The sequence below is a fragment of the Bubalus kerabau genome, chromosome 1 (assembly GCF_029407905.1).
Source record: "Bubalus kerabau isolate K-KA32 ecotype Philippines breed swamp buffalo chromosome 1, PCC_UOA_SB_1v2, whole genome shotgun sequence".
Lineage (NCBI taxonomy): Eukaryota > Metazoa > Chordata > Mammalia > Artiodactyla > Bovidae > Bubalus > Bubalus kerabau.
The window spans coordinates 16,376,144-16,391,392 of NC_073624.1; the positions used below are offsets into that span (position 1 = coordinate 16,376,144).

Consider the following 15,249-nt stretch of genomic DNA (forward strand, 5'->3'; position numbering starts at 1 on the left):
AGAGAGACAAGTATGCAGACAGTCACAGAGATGGGCTTCTGGGAGCATCTTGGGCTGGGGTGGAGGGGCATGGGGATACACTTCAGTTTGCTGGTGTGAGGTGTGAAGGATCTTTGTTGAGATCTGTGAAGGTGGTTTTAGAGGTTGTCTCTTTCTTCCATGGGCTTTCCTTGTGGCTCAGAACATAAAGAATCTGCCTGCAATGCAGAAGACAGAGTTTGATCCCTGGGTCGGGAAGATACCCTGGAGAAGGAAATGGCAACCCACTCCAGTATTCTGGCCTGGAGAATCCCATGGACAAAGGAGCCTGGCGGGCCATATTGCATGCCTCAGCTCTCCTCCTTTTCCCAAATGTGTATGCGCCCACTTTCTGGGCAGGAAAACGTTTGAGCAGACTTGGTGTCAGGCCTGGAGTTTAGCATTCTAAAGCTCTTTTTCTTCTACAAGTGCGGGTGGGTGTGCGGGAGGCTTCCACCCTCCTTTTCCTTGGGCCCAGAGTGGAGGGGAGCCCAGTCCATCATAGCGATTCCTGTAGGATGGGCCCCCGAGGTTGGAGTCAGGGGTCCTAAGCTCCAGGGCCGGCTTCTGTCCTGTTCTCTCCACCGTCTGTTTCTGACGCCACCCAGCTTGACCTAAAGCCCACGTTCTCCACGTTCTGCCGCCGCCGCGGGCGTCCTCTGACTCCAGTCTCTCTCTCACCCCGGCCTCTCCGGCCTCTCCGGGCTGGGGCTCGGACGCAGCAGCTCCCGGCGGCGCTCCTCCCTCCTTCCCTCCCTCCTCCCCATCCCTCCTTCCTTTCCCCTCCCTCTTCCTTTCCCCTTTTCCTCCCTCTCGCTCTCGGCTCCCGCAGTTCCCTTCTGCAGCCGGCCGGCGGCTCTGGCACGATGCTTCGGCCCCTCCGGTGGCTGCTGCTCCTGTTGCTCCTGCCTCCCCCGGGGTCCCCCGAGCCCCCCGGCCTGGCCCCGCCGTCCCCAGGGGCGCCTCTCCAGGCCCCCGACTTGCTCTACGCGGACGGTCTGCGCGCCTACGCGGCGGGGGCCTGGGCGCCGGCGGTGGCGCTGCTGCGGGAAGCGCTGCGGAGCCGGGCGGCGCTGGGCCGCGCGCGGCGGGATTGCGGGGCGCACTGCGCGGCCGAGCCGGGGGTCTCGCTCCCCGCCGCCCCGGGGCCCGACTCCGGGCCGGGGGCCTGGGAGCCGCTGCTCCTCCGCGCGGCGCTGCGGCGCGCCGAGTGCCTGACCCAGTGCGGGGCGCGGAGGCTGGGCCCCGGGGGCGCGGCGCGGCTCCGCGTGGGGAGCGCGGTCCGGGACGCCTTCCGCCGGCGGGAGCCCTACAACTACCTGCAGAGGGCTTACTACCAGGTGCGTGGCCCGGCCCAGGCCCGGGGGTCCTCCTCCAGCTCCCAGGAAGGGGCGGCGAGCAAACGCCGGGACTCGGGTGCGGCTGTGTGGTCAAGACCTCGCCTTTGGAGTCGGTCCTGGCAAACCGGGACCAGTACCTACAGAGTGGGGCACGGCCTCGGGAGGGTGGGAGCAAAGTTGGAAGGGGGTGGAAGCCGACCGAAGATGGAGAGCAGGGGCCTGGAGTTCTAGGAAGTCTTACTGAGACCTACGTGGAGTGACAGCGCCTCTTCCCAGGAATGAAGAGGGGCGGAGACAGGGGCGAGAGACGCAGCTGGAGAGAGGGAACTGGGGGGCGGGTAGCGGGTGAGCGTGAGCCTTCGCTTGGGGCAGGAGGGAGCTTCGGGAAAGAAAGAGCAGGTGGGCAAGGCTGAGGGCTCTGGTGTCCGGTCGTGGGACCCTGCCCAGCTACCGGTGTGGTAGCTGTTGCCTACTAACGCCTACGTGGCCGGGGAAGGGGGGCGCCGGTCACACACACCTCAGCTCAGGGTCCTAGAGACCTGCGGCTTTTGCTGGCGGCTAGGGTCACCCCTACATCCCCACCTTGCGTGGCCATCACTTCCGCCTTGTCTCTCCATTGAGGTCCCTCTGCCCACACCCCACCCACTCCAGTCTTTGAGACCCCCTTTCGGTGTCTACCAGACTCCTGAGAGTCCCCACTTACTGGGGGTCTGGAGGTTGCGTGGTGGGCAGCTTTCACCTACCAGTCTTCCAGAAGGCTAGGGTGGGGATGTTGGGGAGGGGCAGACTCTGACACCCCTACCCTGGGGGCTGACTCCCCCATCCCTCCCGTGCCTCAGCTGAAGAAGCTGGACTTGGCAGCAGCCGCTGCGCACACCTTCTTTGTGGCAAACCCAGCACACCTGCAGATGCGGGAGGACATGGCTAAGTACAGACGGATGTCAGGGGTTCGGCCCCAGAGCTTCCGGGACCTCGAGACGCCCCCATATTGGGTGAGACCCTCAGCTTGACCCCAGCCCACCCCCCAGCCTTTGACTGATGGGATGCATAGGCCTCGCCCGGCTGTACACTGTACTGGGCATCAGGAAATCCGGGTATGTCCTCTGTGACCCTGATGGGAGGGTCCCTCTCTGGGACCTAGTTTTCTTCCTGAGATTTGCAGTCTCATGTGCTAACATTCGGATTCTCAGGCCTTTCCTGTATTCCCCAAGGTGACCTGAGACCTGGAGTCCAGGCCCCCAGTGAGGCCAACGCCCCTACCCTTCTTTCTGTCTCCCAATCTATCTTGGCACCCTCCACCCCCGCCCCCAGGATCTCGGGTGACTGACCTCTCCCCTCCCCAACAGGCAGCCTTTGACACCGGCCTGGAACATCTTGGGCGCCAGGAGGCAGGCCTAGCACTGCCCTGGCTGGAGGAGGCCCTGCAGGAGAGCCTGGCCCAGGTGGAGAGCTGCCGGGCTGGCTGTGAGGGGCCCGAGGAACAGGAGAGGGAGGCAGAGGAGGAGGAGGGGACCGGGAGCCAGGGGGGCCTGTATGAGGCCATCGCAGGTAAGGGGCTGGAGTGTGGGGGGGCGGGGGGAGGCATATCACTAGCTGAGTGAGACCCCTTGTGTCCCCCACAGGGCACTGGACCCGTGTCCTGCAATGCCGGCAGCGCTGTGTGGGGGATGTGGCCACGCGTCCTGGTCGCAGCCTCCCTGTTCCGGACTTCCTTCCCACCCAGCTGAGGCGGCTGCACGAGGCCCACGCTCAGGGTCAGTTGGGGGGAAGGGTGAGCCCCAGGTGGGTGGACTGGGGCTGGGACCCGGAGAGTGAAGGCCTGTCTCTGATGATACCCGGAGCTCCACCTCTCCATCCTTCCATCTATCTCTGCATCTGAGTAGGTTGGGGCTCCCTGGGGACCATCACCTCAGAGGACTCTGGCTCTCCATTGTGGGAAGCTTGGGAGCTGGGTCACAGGGCTCCTTCTGTCCTCGCTGCTTCTCACTTTCCTTTCTTCTCTCCTCTCTTCCCTCTGAACTCTGCCCGTACAGCCCAGGTAAGTTCCAGGAAGCTTTGGAAAGAAGCAATGGATGAGCCTGTCTGCTGGGTGGGATGGGTCACTGGGAGACCACCTTTTTCTGCTCTGCCTCTGTCCCCTGGCTCTTGGCCATGCCCAGGGATGACTGGGGTGCTTGGTTTCTGGGCCGCACCCCCAAGCTGTTGCTCTGTCCCCAGTGGGGAATCTGTCCCAGGCTATGGAGAATGTCCTGAGCTTCCTGCTCTTCTACCCAGAGGATGAGGCTGCCAAGACAGCTCTGGACCGGTACCAGGCCAAGCTGGGGGAGCCAAGACCTGGCCTCGGGCCCAGAGAGGTACCCCTATTCACTTACCCTGTGGATGTGTGCTAAGTTGCTCAGTCGTGTCCGACTCTTTGGGACCCCATGGACTGTAGCCCACCAGGCTCCTCTGTCCATGGGATTTCCAGGGCAATAACACTGGAGTAGGTGGCCATTCCCTTCTCCAGCTCACCCTGTGAGGTCGTCCTAAATCAGACAAATACAGTGGAAAAGTCACTTGGACCCGCCCCCCATTCTGGCCAAAGGCGTCCCCAAGTCCAGCATCTGGCCTTGTCTCCACTCCCTGCTCCCCACTTCAGGCTATCTTTCTTTTTTTCTTAACTTATTTCGGCTGCACTGGGTCTTCATGTGGCCCACAGGCTCATCTCCTTGGCATGTGGGTTTTCTCTAGTTGGTGCACGCCTTCTCTTGTTGCAGTGTGTGGGCTTAGTTGCCCTGCGGCTTGGGGGATCTTAGTTCCCTGACCAGGGATCAAACCCATGTCCTCTGCATTGGAAGCTGGTTTCTTTTTTTAGCAGAAACATTACTGACAATGGTTCGCATAGTCAAAGTGAAGTGAAAGTGAGTCACTTAGTCGTGTCCCACTCTTTGCGACCCCACTGACTGTACAGTCCATGGAATTCTCCAGGCCAGAATACTGGAGTGGTAGCCTTTCCCTTATCCAGGGGATCTTCCCAACCCAGGGATCGAAACCAGGTCTCCTGCATTGCAGGTGGATTCTTTACAAACTGAGCTATCAGGGAAGCCCTACCGTATAGTCAAAGCTATGGTTTTTCCAGTAGTCATGTATGGTTTTGAGAGTTGGACCATGAACAAAGCTGAACACCGAAGAATTGATGCTTTTGAGCTGTGGTGCTGGAGAAGACTCCTGAGAGTCCCTTGGACTGCAAGGAGATCCAACCAGTCAATCCTAAAAGAAGTTAGTCCTGGATATTCATTGGAAGGACTGATGCTGAAGCTAAAGCTCCAATACCTTGGCCACCTGATTCAAAGAACTGACTCACTGGAAAAGACCCTGATGCTGGGAAGGATTGAAGGCAGGAGGAGAAGGGGATGACAGAGGACAAGATGGTTAGATGGCATCACTGACTCAGTGGACATAAGTCTGAGCAGGGTCTGGGGGTTGGTGACGGACAAGGAAGCCTGGCGTGCTGCAGTCCATGGGATCACAAAGAGTTGGACATGACTGAGCAACTGAACTGAACTGGGTTGTTTATTTGTTTATTTATTTATTTTGGCTGTGCTGATTGCTGCATGGGCTTTGGATGGAACCTGTGTCTCCTCATTGGCAGGCAGATTTTTGTTGTTGTTGTTAAGATTTTTTTTTTAATGTGGACAATTTTTTTTAAAGCCTTTATTGAATTTGTTACAGTCTTGTTTCTATTTTATGTTTTTTGCATTTTGGCTGCAAGGCATGTGAGATCTTAGTTTCCCAACTAGGAACTGAATCCTCACTCCCTGTATCAGAAGGCAAAGTCTTAACTACTGGACCACCAGGGAAGTCCCCTGGCTCTACTTCTGAGTCCAAGCCAGCCTTCTTCCCTTAAACTCACCCCTGCTTGCCCCAACCTGTGCACAAGTGGGCACGTGTGTGTACACACACACACACATACACACACACACACAACCCCCAGTCTGAGCTTGGAGACCCTAACTGCCAAGGGAGGAGGGTTGTACAGAGCGGAAGGACCAGGGTTAGGGAGCCCATGGGCTGCCCTGCTCTCTTCCAGCCTTAACTCTCCCCCTCCCGCTGTCCACTCCTGCTGTCCCCAGGACATCCAGCGCTTCGTCCTTCGATCTCTGGGGGAGAAGAGACAGCTGTACTATGCCGTGGAGCACCTGGGGGCCAGCTTCAAGGATCCCGTGAGTGACCCCGCTTCTCCCCCTGGCCGCCTGCAGGAGGGGGACAGCAGCAGTGCCCTACGGGAGGTGCCACGTCCCTCCTCAACAGCACGTCTCATTTCTCCACAACCCCATGAGGCTTGGAGAGGACTCTGTGCCCCAGGGTCACAGGCAGCTTTGGGATCACACAGGCCTAGGTGTTGGTTTCTCTGCCGCAGACAAGCTCTGGACCTTTGCTTGCTCGGCCTCAACTTCCCTGTAAAATGGGAGCACCATACTTATAGCTCTGTTGAAGCCGTGTCACTTGCTACAAAGTACAGGAAAGTCTGCTGCTGGTTTTCGTACTCTTCTTTCTGTGGTAGTTTTGAGGGGAAACTGAAAGGCAGAGGTTATTCTTGCTAGTGCTCCAGCGTCAGGCAGGCTCCCCCAGCCTTCTTGGCTATCTTGCTGTGTTTGAAGCCAGTATTTCCTAACTGGGAGAAAAGGGGCTGTCCCTACTCTGCCCAGTAGGTGTCGCTAGCATCCCTGAGTCATGGCCATCAGAGATGTTTGCAGACATCGCCCTGTCCCCTATCGGACAAGTCTGGGCACCATCGCTTAAATCCCAACCCTGTCTTTATGGGCTGTGTGACCTTGGGCATGTTACTTTATGTCTTTGTGTCTCAGAGCCCTCAACTGCAAAATGGGCACATTAATACAACCTGTTTGATAAGACTATTGTAAACTTTAAATGATAAACTCCACATCCGTATAGAAAGCTCTTCCCCGGTGGCTCAGATGGTAAAGCATTTGTCTGCAACGCAAGAGACTCGGGTTCCTCTGGGTGGGGAAGATCCCCTGGAGAAGGGAGTGGCAACCCACTCCAATATTCTTGCCTGGAGAATCCCATGGACAGAGGAATCTGGCAGGCTACAGTCCATGGGGTCGCAGAGTCAGACACGACTGAGCGACTAACACACATATAAAGCTCTTAAAAAAGCACCTGACAAACAGTGCTTTGTAAGTTGTTGTTATTATTATTGCGGTGTTTGGCCCAGTGCCCAGGGCTCCTGACAATGAGTCCAGGGCTTCCCCATCTCCACCTTCCCCTCTGGAAGCAGGACGACTTTAGTATGGTAGCCCATGGTCTACCGCCAAGGACTCAGAGGTGGACTTGGCAGGTGATGGTTCTTTTCCTGACCATCCCAGGACTCCTGGACCCCAGCTGCCTTCATCCCTGAGACCCTCAGAGAAAAGCTCAGGTAGGAGGTGCCTTGCGGTAGGAGGGGCGTGGTCTGGGTGGGAGGGGCGTGGCCTGGGTGGAAGGTAAGGGGAGGAGTCCTGGGAGGCGGGGTCTGAGAAGATGGGTCTGGACTGGCCTGTGTTCACTGAGCATGTTTCTCACCCCTGAGAGAGGATCAGGAGAAGAGGCCGTGGGACGATGAGCCTCCACAACCGAAGCCCCTGACTCACTGGAAGGGTGAGTTCCTGGGACAGCAGGAGGCAGGAGCCTGGAAGGGGCTGGGTCTGCCCTCGGGGGACCATCAACCCCCTGCCCTGTCCCTCCCCCGCAGATGTCCTCCTCATGGAGGGAGTAACCCTGACCCAGGACGCAAGGCAGCTGAACGGGTCGGAGCGAGCCGTGCTGGACGGGCTGCTCACCCCGGCCGAGTGTGGGGTGCTGCTGCAGCTGGCCAAGGTGAGAGGACCTGTAAGGAGGTGGCACAGTGCTACTGGGGGACCCTCAGGCACAGCTGCCTGCCCCCTTGCTCTTGGCCTGTCCCCCCCTCGCCACCCTCCCCACTCCCCTGCCCTCTCAGACCCTGGGGACTGCTGAGGTTTTCTCCCTCCAGAGGACAAGTTCCTTTTCCTCTCAACTTAACGGACATGGGGCTTCCCCAATGACAGCTCAGCCGGTAAAGAATCCACCTGCAATGCAGGAGACACGGGAGGTGCAGGGTCAATCCCTGGAAAAAGCCCCTGGAGGAGGAAGTGGCACCCCACTCCAGTATTCTTGCGTGGAGAATCCCATGGACAGAGGAGCCTGGTGGATTACAGTCCAAAAGGTAGCAAAGAGGTGGACATGACTGAGCGACTAAGCTGACATGGCATAGCTGTCATGGGCTGGACATTTTACAGAAGTTTGCTAGAAACTGATAGGAAGAACAAAACAAAAAACGTAAATGCATCACAAAGGGTGGGTGTGCAGGTGAAGATGCCTTGGTTGGCTGAGAGCTTAGTTATTGGCTCTGCAGACACACAGGCTGCTTCTCCATCATCACATCTCTCCTAGATGGGGCTAAATGATCTGTATTCACCAGGTTGAGTCTGCCAATATATGAAACTTCAGTCTCACTCTGGGTTTGTTCCTCTCTGAGTCCCTGGTGTGTACTGGAAGTACCCAGGTTCCAGGGAGAGGCAGATAAACACAGACTGTGCATTTGGGGACTCAGTGTACAGAGAAGGCATCAGGCATGGAGGCATAATCACAGCAGGTGGTGAGTTTGATAAAAGATGTACTCATCCAATTAGAAGCACCAAGATGAAAGTCACAGAAGAATTCCTGGAAGGGGTAGCATTTGAGCTTCATCTTAAGCATGAGTTAACCAGACAGCATGAGTTGCCAACATCTGTTGGATCATAGAAAAAGCAAGAGAATTCCAGAAAAACATCTACTTCTGCTTCGTTGGCTATGCTAAAGCCTTTGACTGTGGAGAAATAACAGCACACTGTGGAAAATTCTTAAAGAGATGAGAACACCGAACACCAGACCACCTCACCTGCCTCCTGAGAAACCTGTATGCAGGTCAAGAAGCAAAATTTAGAACCAGACGTGGAACAATGGACTGGTTCAAAATTGGAAAGGAGTACATCAAGGGTGTATATTGTCACCCTGCTTATTTAACTTCTTTGCAGAGTACATCATGTGAAATGGCGGGATGGATGAAGCACAAGCCAGAATCAAGATTGTCGGGAGAAATATCAATAACCTCAGATATGCCAGTGACACAACCCTTACGGCAAAAAGCAAAGAGTAACTAAAGAGCCTCTTATGGGGACTTCCCTGGTGGTCCAATGGCTAAGACTCCGTGCTCCCAGTGCAGGGGGACCGGTTCTATCCCTGCTGCAAATAAGAGTTCACGTGCGGCAATGAAAGATCCTGAGTGTTGCAACTAAGACCCGGCTCAGTAAAATAAATAAGTAAATAAAATATTAAAAAAATAAAGAGCCTCTTATGAAGATGAAAGAGTAGAGTGAAAAAGCTGGCTTAAAACTCAACATTCGAAAATGAAGATCATGGCATCTGGTCCCATCACCTCATGGCAAATAGATGGGGAAACAATGGACACAGTGACAGACTTTATTTTCTTGGGCTCCAAAATCACTGCAGATGGTGACTGCAGCCATGAAATTAAAAGATGCTCCTTGTAGGAAAAGCTATGACAAATCTAGGTGGTATATTAAAAAGCAGAGACATTACTTTGCCAGCAAAGGTCGGTCTAGTCAAAGCTATGGTTTTTCCAGTAGTCATGTATGGATGTGAGAGTTGGACCATAAAGAAGGCTGAGATCTGAAGTATTGATGCTTTTGAACTGTGGTGCTGGAGAAGACTCCTGAGAGTCCCTTGGACTGCAAGCTGAAAGAGTAGAGTGAAAGTATAGAGTTGATCCAACCAGTCAATCCTAAAAGAAGTTAGTCCTGGATATTCATTGGAAGGACTGTTGCTGAAGCTAAAGCTCCAATACTTTGGCCACCTGATTTGAAGAACTGACTCACTGGAAAAGACCCTGATGCTGGAAAAGATTGAAGGCAGGAGGAGAAGGGGACAACAGAGGACAAGATGGTTGGATGGCATCACCGACTCAATGAACATGACTTTGAGCAAACTCTGGGAGATAGTGAAGGACAGGGAAGCCTGGCGTGCTGCAGTCCATGGGGTAGCAAAGAGTCAGACTGGACTGAGTGACTGAACAACAGCAACAACAACTGGATAGAGAAGGGAGGAAAATCAGGTTGCCGGAAAGAAAAATGAGGGGGCGGGGTTTGGGAACTGGAGTGGAGCACAGGAGTTCAAAGCATGGGCATGCCCAGCAGGAATTACCTGTGTGGCCTTGGGCCATGTATTTCAACATCTGTGAGCCTCGTTTCCTCCTCTACAAGACAGGGCTAAACACAGTGGTTTTGTTGTAGGGCTGTTATGAGGATTAAATGAGTCAGTACATGGTAAAGCTCTTGGAAGAATGTGCAAATACTCAGTATGATCTGTTGCTATTATCATCAGGCTGTGTATTATGCAGGGGCAGGAATGAGGAGGAGGCGCGGGTTGAGAGATGGGTGAGGACCTCTGTACCCTGCCAAGGAGTTTGGGCTCTCTTTAGCTGGTGGACAGTTTACTGAAGGATTTAAGGAGGGGTGGATTGTTGTCTTCTGCAGAACTCCAAAGTGCAGGGTCTGGAGACTTCGTCCTATAGGACCGGGAGCGCCCTCTAGTGGCAGCACAGAGAATGCAATGGAACAGGGAAGTGAGGAGGAGCTTAGAGGTGACAGCCCTAGGATAGGTCTCATTTCAAGGCAATGAAGACAAGGACAGATGAGAAATATTTAGAAACTCAAAGATAGAGAATTTAAGGACTAAATCAATGTGTGTATGTGGGGGTGCTCAGTCTTGTCCAACCTTTTGGGACCCCATGGAGCCACCAGGCTCCTTTGTCCATGGGGTTGTCCAGGCAAGAAGACTGGAGTGGGTTGCCATTTCCTCCTCCAGGGGATCTTCCTGACCCAGGGACTGAACCTACATCTTTTATGTCTCCTGCATTGGCAGGCGAGTTCTTTATCACTAGTGCCTCGGAGGAAATCTATGTGAGTGATGAAGAATGAACTCAAGGGTAACTCCCCAGTATCAGCTATCCCCTAACCTCTGCCAGGGCGCTTGCAAGGTTGTAACTCTGCTTTAATTTTCTGTGTGATACATCACTGTCTGAATTGACCTGGTTTGTTTATCTCAAAATATGAAGCCCATAGTAGCAGGGACTTTTCGTGTTCACAGTTGAGTCCCCAGTGCCCAGAACAGTGCCTGGCACAGGGGGCTCAATGCCTACTGAATGGATGGATGAATGAATGAAAGCTTGAGTGACTAAATGGCCTCTCAGAGATGAGGCTTATGTATGGGGTAACTACACAGTGGTACTTTGAGCTTCAAAAAGCAGACTGAATAGAAAAAAGAAAGAAAAAGCAGACTGAAGAGGTGTCAGTAAAGGGTGATGCGAGTTGTGGAGGCAGCTGGGGAATTTGGAGTCAGCATCAAGGGTTCCCACATTCTCCAAGAGTGTGTCAGGTGAGAAGGGATGGGAGAGAGATGTGTTGGCTGGTGCCACGTCCCCACTTCAGGTCCGCGAGGACCCGGCCCAAATGTCGAACCTCTGGCCAGGGTCTTGCTCCAGAAAGACTCCTCTGTTCTCAGCCTGTCAGAACGAGTGATCGAGCCCTTCCTGCCCCTTTCCCTGCTGTCCTGACCTCCCGGAGGCCCTTCCCCACTGTAGGAAGCCCTCCAGAGTCCTATGCACCGTCCCCTCGGCCAGTGGGGTTCCAGATGTTTACCAGGAGTGACCACACAGATGTGGAGTTAGTCATTCTCTGGAAAGGGCAGCAGCTCAGAGAACCGCAGGAGCTTCCAGCCTCTTCCAGGGACTGGCTGGTTGGAGGGAAGGCTGTGTAGCCCTGTGAGGTGGGCAGTAGCCCAGGTCTGGGCAGGGTGACCCCACAGCCAACTCCCTCTCTGCTTAGGATGCAGCTGAGGCTGGAGCCAGGTCTGGCTATCGGGGTCGCCGCTCCCCACACACCCCCCATGAACGCTTTGAGGGGCTCACGGTGCTCAAGGCCGCACAGGTAAGAGGAGACACGGAACTGGAGAAGAGGACTGGTCTCTGCCTGTGGAGGGCTCTCCTGGGACTCAGAGGAGTTCTTGGCCCAGGACTGATGGAGGGGGCTCCCCACTGAGGGACCCAGGTTGCTGTCACAGGGACAATGGAAAGAGCGGTCTGGGCTGGGTTGATGGGCAGCTGCAAGCCCCAAACCATGGGTGGAGGGCAGTGGAGGTGGGGTAGGGGCTGGGACCAGCCTTACCACACCTCCCCTTCCCCATCCTTTATTCTCTGCCGCAGCTGGCCCGGGCTGGGGCGGTGGGCAGTCAGGGTGCCCAGCTGCTCCTGGAGGTGAGCGAGCGGGTGCGGAGCCTAACCCAGGCCTACTTCTCTCCCGACCGGCCCCTGCATCTCTCCTTCACCCACCTGGTGTGCCGGAGCGCCATAGAAGGTAACCGCCAGGGCCCCCCCCATCTCAGGGCCCCTCAGGGCCCTGCACACCCTCAGTACCCCTGCTGTGTGGGTTTCCATCTTCACTGTAGGAGGACTGACTCCCCTGCCCAGCGGGGGCTCTGCTGTGACCCTGGAGTTATAGGGTGGGTGTGGGTGGGCGCCCACCAGGCCCTTGGCTTCCCAGGGGAGCAGGCGCAGCGCATGGACCTGAGCCACCCGGTGCACGCCGACAACTGTGTCCTGGATCCTGACACCGGGGAGTGCTGGCGGGAGCCCCCAGCCTACACCTACAGAGACTACAGGTGGGCGGCCCTCCAGGGGTTGGGCGGGGCGCCTGGCTGGGGTCTCACTGCCTGCCTCCTGTCTTCCTCTCTCCCCAGTGGACTCCTCTACCTCAACGATGACTTCCAGGGCGGGGACCTGTTCTTCACAGAGCCCAACGCCCTCACAGTCACGGTAACTGATGGGAAGCGGGGCAGGGTGGGGCGGGGAGGGGAGCAGGGAGCCCAACCATAGGCTGGGGATTCAAAACAGAGGGTGCCCAGAGGCAAATGCTGGGAAACGGCAGGGGCCACCTTTGTTGTTGTTGTTTAGTCGCCAAGTTGTGTCCGACTCTGTGACGCCATGGACTGCAGCAGGCCAGGCTTCCCCGTCCTTCACTATCTCCCGGAGTTTGCTTAAACTTATGTTCATTGAGTCAACCCTCTCCTTTCCGGCTTCTGCAGCATCTCCCCACTCTTGTCTGTTCAGGGGCTCTCCTAGCCCCTCCCGGGAGACCTCCAAGGGGCCCCTCCAGGCCCTGCCTTCAGTGATCACCTCAGTTCCTATAGGAGGGCAGGTGAGGGACTTCCCTGGTTGGTCCTGTGGCTGAGACTGTGCCCCCAATGCAGGAGGCCCAGCTTCGATCCCTGGTCGGGGAACTAGATTCTGCATGCTGCAACTGAAAAATCCCGTGTGTTGTAACTAAAACCCGGTACAGCCAAATAAATAAATAATAAAAAACTCAAAAATAAATAAATAAAGGAGGGCGGCTGAAGCACAGGACTCTAAGCCTCTACTCCAGGTAGAAGCTCAGGTCTAGGACCAGCAGAAGGACTGGAGCAGTGATTTTTCATTGTGCATTGCTCTGCCTTATCCATTTAGCTCCTTCTCTGCTCACCACCACCAGCTCCCCGTCATGCAATCCCTCTCTGGGGTGAAAAATGTCCCCAAGACCCTGATGCCCAGAACCCAGAGTCTGGTTGGGCAGAGGGTGGGCAGGAGAAGCAGGGCACAGGGGCAGACAGAGTCCCTTCTCCTTTTGCCTCCAACTCCTCCAGCCTCCAGTCTGGCATTTGGTGCTCCCAAGTGGAGGCCTGGTTGCCACTTGCCCCAGGATAGTCCCTGAACTAAGGAGGGGATGTGGTGAGCAAGAGAGCTTCCGCTGTCTGAGCCCCAACCCCGTCCTGCTCCAGGGAGTCAGGGTCAAGGTCTCTGAAGACCTCTCCCTTGAGCTGAATCTGCCATCCACCCCCGCAACAACAGGCACAGGTTCGTCCTCGCTGCGGCCGCCTCGTGGCCTTCAGCTCAGGCGTGGAGAATCCCCACGGCGTGTGGGCCGTGACACGGGGGCGGCGCTGTGCCCTGGCTCTGTGGCACACCTGGGCCCCTGAGCACAGGGAGCAGGTAAGCAGGTGGTGGGGCTTGGCACCCTGGCGGGCGAGGGGCAGGGCTGAGATGACCCAGGGAGAGTCCCGGGACAGGGCAGATGCTGGTGGGGGGAAATCAGCCTCGACCCTCCTCCTCACTCCCCAGGAGTGGATGGAAGCCAAAGAGCTGCTGCGGGGGCCAGAGAAGGATGAAGGAGAAGATGTGGCCAGCAGGGACCCCGGCCCGGAACCCCCCAGCCGCAGGCTTCCACGGCTCCAGGACAAGGCTGGGAAGCCGCCTCGCATTCGAGAGGAGTTGTGAGGGGGCCAGCCCAGCTCCTCGGGGATATGGCCACTTGACTTGTGGAGGGTCTGCCTTAATGCCGGGGACCCCCAGGAAGCCCCCGTGTGATCACCGCAGTACAGCGAGCCCTCCATCCCTGTACCCTGCCATCTTGGGGATCACCAGGGCCGTGAAACCCTGAACTCAGAGGACCCTGCACAGACTTAGCCTGGGGACCGGCCTGGGGACTGGCCTGGGCCCAGCCAGGATGGACCTCCAGGCCTAGGACAGACAGAAGATGGGCAAGGCCGAAGTGGAAAGAACTGGCAGGGGGTAGGGCCCGAGCGGGTGCTGTAAATGAGGAAGATGAGAGAGAGGGTCGCCCCCGCCTGCCCTCCCCAGCCTGTCAATAAAGATCCTGACCATCCCTCTGCTGGGGCCAGTCAAGTGTATCATGGTTTCCATGGTGGCTGGAGGTGGGAGACGCTGTGGCTGGCCTGGCAGGAGACAGGTATCCTGGGCCTCCCAGAGATGGGCCCCTCCAGCCTGTGATTTGTCAGGGAAATCTCAACCACCTGCCTCCCTTATGCAAATGAACCCTGACCCCTGACAGCTGCTCCCTGGGCCTCTTACTCTAAGCCAGCGTCTTTCCTCTCTGAGCTTGGCTGAGACCTAGGGCAGCCCGATCCCTCTGCTTCTTGCCTTCATGGCCCCAGCAGAGTCCCGCGAGTCGTGAGGGCCCAACACCAGATGCGAGCAGCGCATCGGCTTGCTCTCCACTGCCATCCTCTGCAGCCAAGGCTGGGCCAGGCCCATCCGTCCTCCTCTTTGGGTCTCCTGGACCTCCTCCCAACCCCCCAGGATCAGCCCCCGGGGGCAGCTGGTTGGGGTTTGTCCTGAAGAAGGATTATCCAGATCAGTGCCTTCTAATCTCAGCTCCTGCCTGTATCTCCCCACGGCCACCACAGCCCTTTCCCCCACCACCCTGAGCTCGGGAGCACTACTTGGGGTGTTGACAATGGGCCATCTCGCTCACTCGCTCTCTGGCTCCTGGGCTGGTTGCTAGGTAGGCCCTGATGGCGAAGATCATCACCATGCGATGGGGGGCAAGGCCTGTGGGGGGACCCTGGAGCATGGTCGGGCTGCTCCTTTGCCCCCTCCCAGACCCAACCCTTAATCCTCACAGCTTTGCTCTAATCCCGTGGGGCCTGATGCTCTGCTCTCTGCCTGGAGAGGGACTGGCCAGGGAAGCATCCCACCCCTCCTCCCTCCAGGGCTTGTTGCAGGGTGCGGGGGGGTGGCGCTGTGCCCCGCTGTAGCCCCACACTCCTGCTCCCACCCTCCCTGGGCTGGGCCTAGGCCCTTCTACAAGCCACACACCTCCCTCCCCATCCTCTGCCCACCCCCCCCACCACCCGCTGCCACCCGCCAGCTGATTTCATTTGCCTGACAGTCGTCATTGGCCCTACCCTTCCCTGTCTGTACCCCCCCGCACCTCCCCCCCCG

At 56.9% G+C, this 15,249-nt stretch overlaps 1 protein-coding gene across 2 annotated transcripts; it reads left to right on the forward strand.

The window, feature by feature from the left end:
* Window positions 1-836: 836 nt before the first annotated feature.
* P3H3 (prolyl 3-hydroxylase 3) lies at window positions 837-15,110 on the forward strand. Of its 2 annotated transcripts, XM_055569291.1 has the most exons (15): window positions 837-1,358; window positions 2,198-2,350; window positions 2,705-2,906; window positions 2,981-3,112; window positions 3,576-3,712; window positions 5,471-5,560; window positions 6,728-6,780; window positions 6,931-6,998; window positions 7,093-7,217; window positions 11,303-11,404; window positions 11,680-11,830; window positions 12,017-12,134; window positions 12,213-12,288; window positions 13,357-13,497; window positions 13,627-15,110. In XM_055569291.1, the coding sequence occupies exons 1-15, from the start codon at window positions 885-887 to the stop codon at window positions 13,780-13,782; spliced, it is 2,178 nt and encodes a 725-aa protein (XP_055425266.1). In that variant the 5' UTR covers window positions 837-884; the 3' UTR covers window positions 13,783-15,110. The 2 variants fall into 2 exon arrangements, with proteins under 2 accessions (XP_055425266.1, XP_055425269.1); XM_055569294.1 differs by lacking the exons at window positions 13,357-13,497; window positions 13,627-15,110 and adding an exon at window positions 12,558-13,072.
* Window positions 15,111-15,249: the final 139 nt, after the last annotated feature.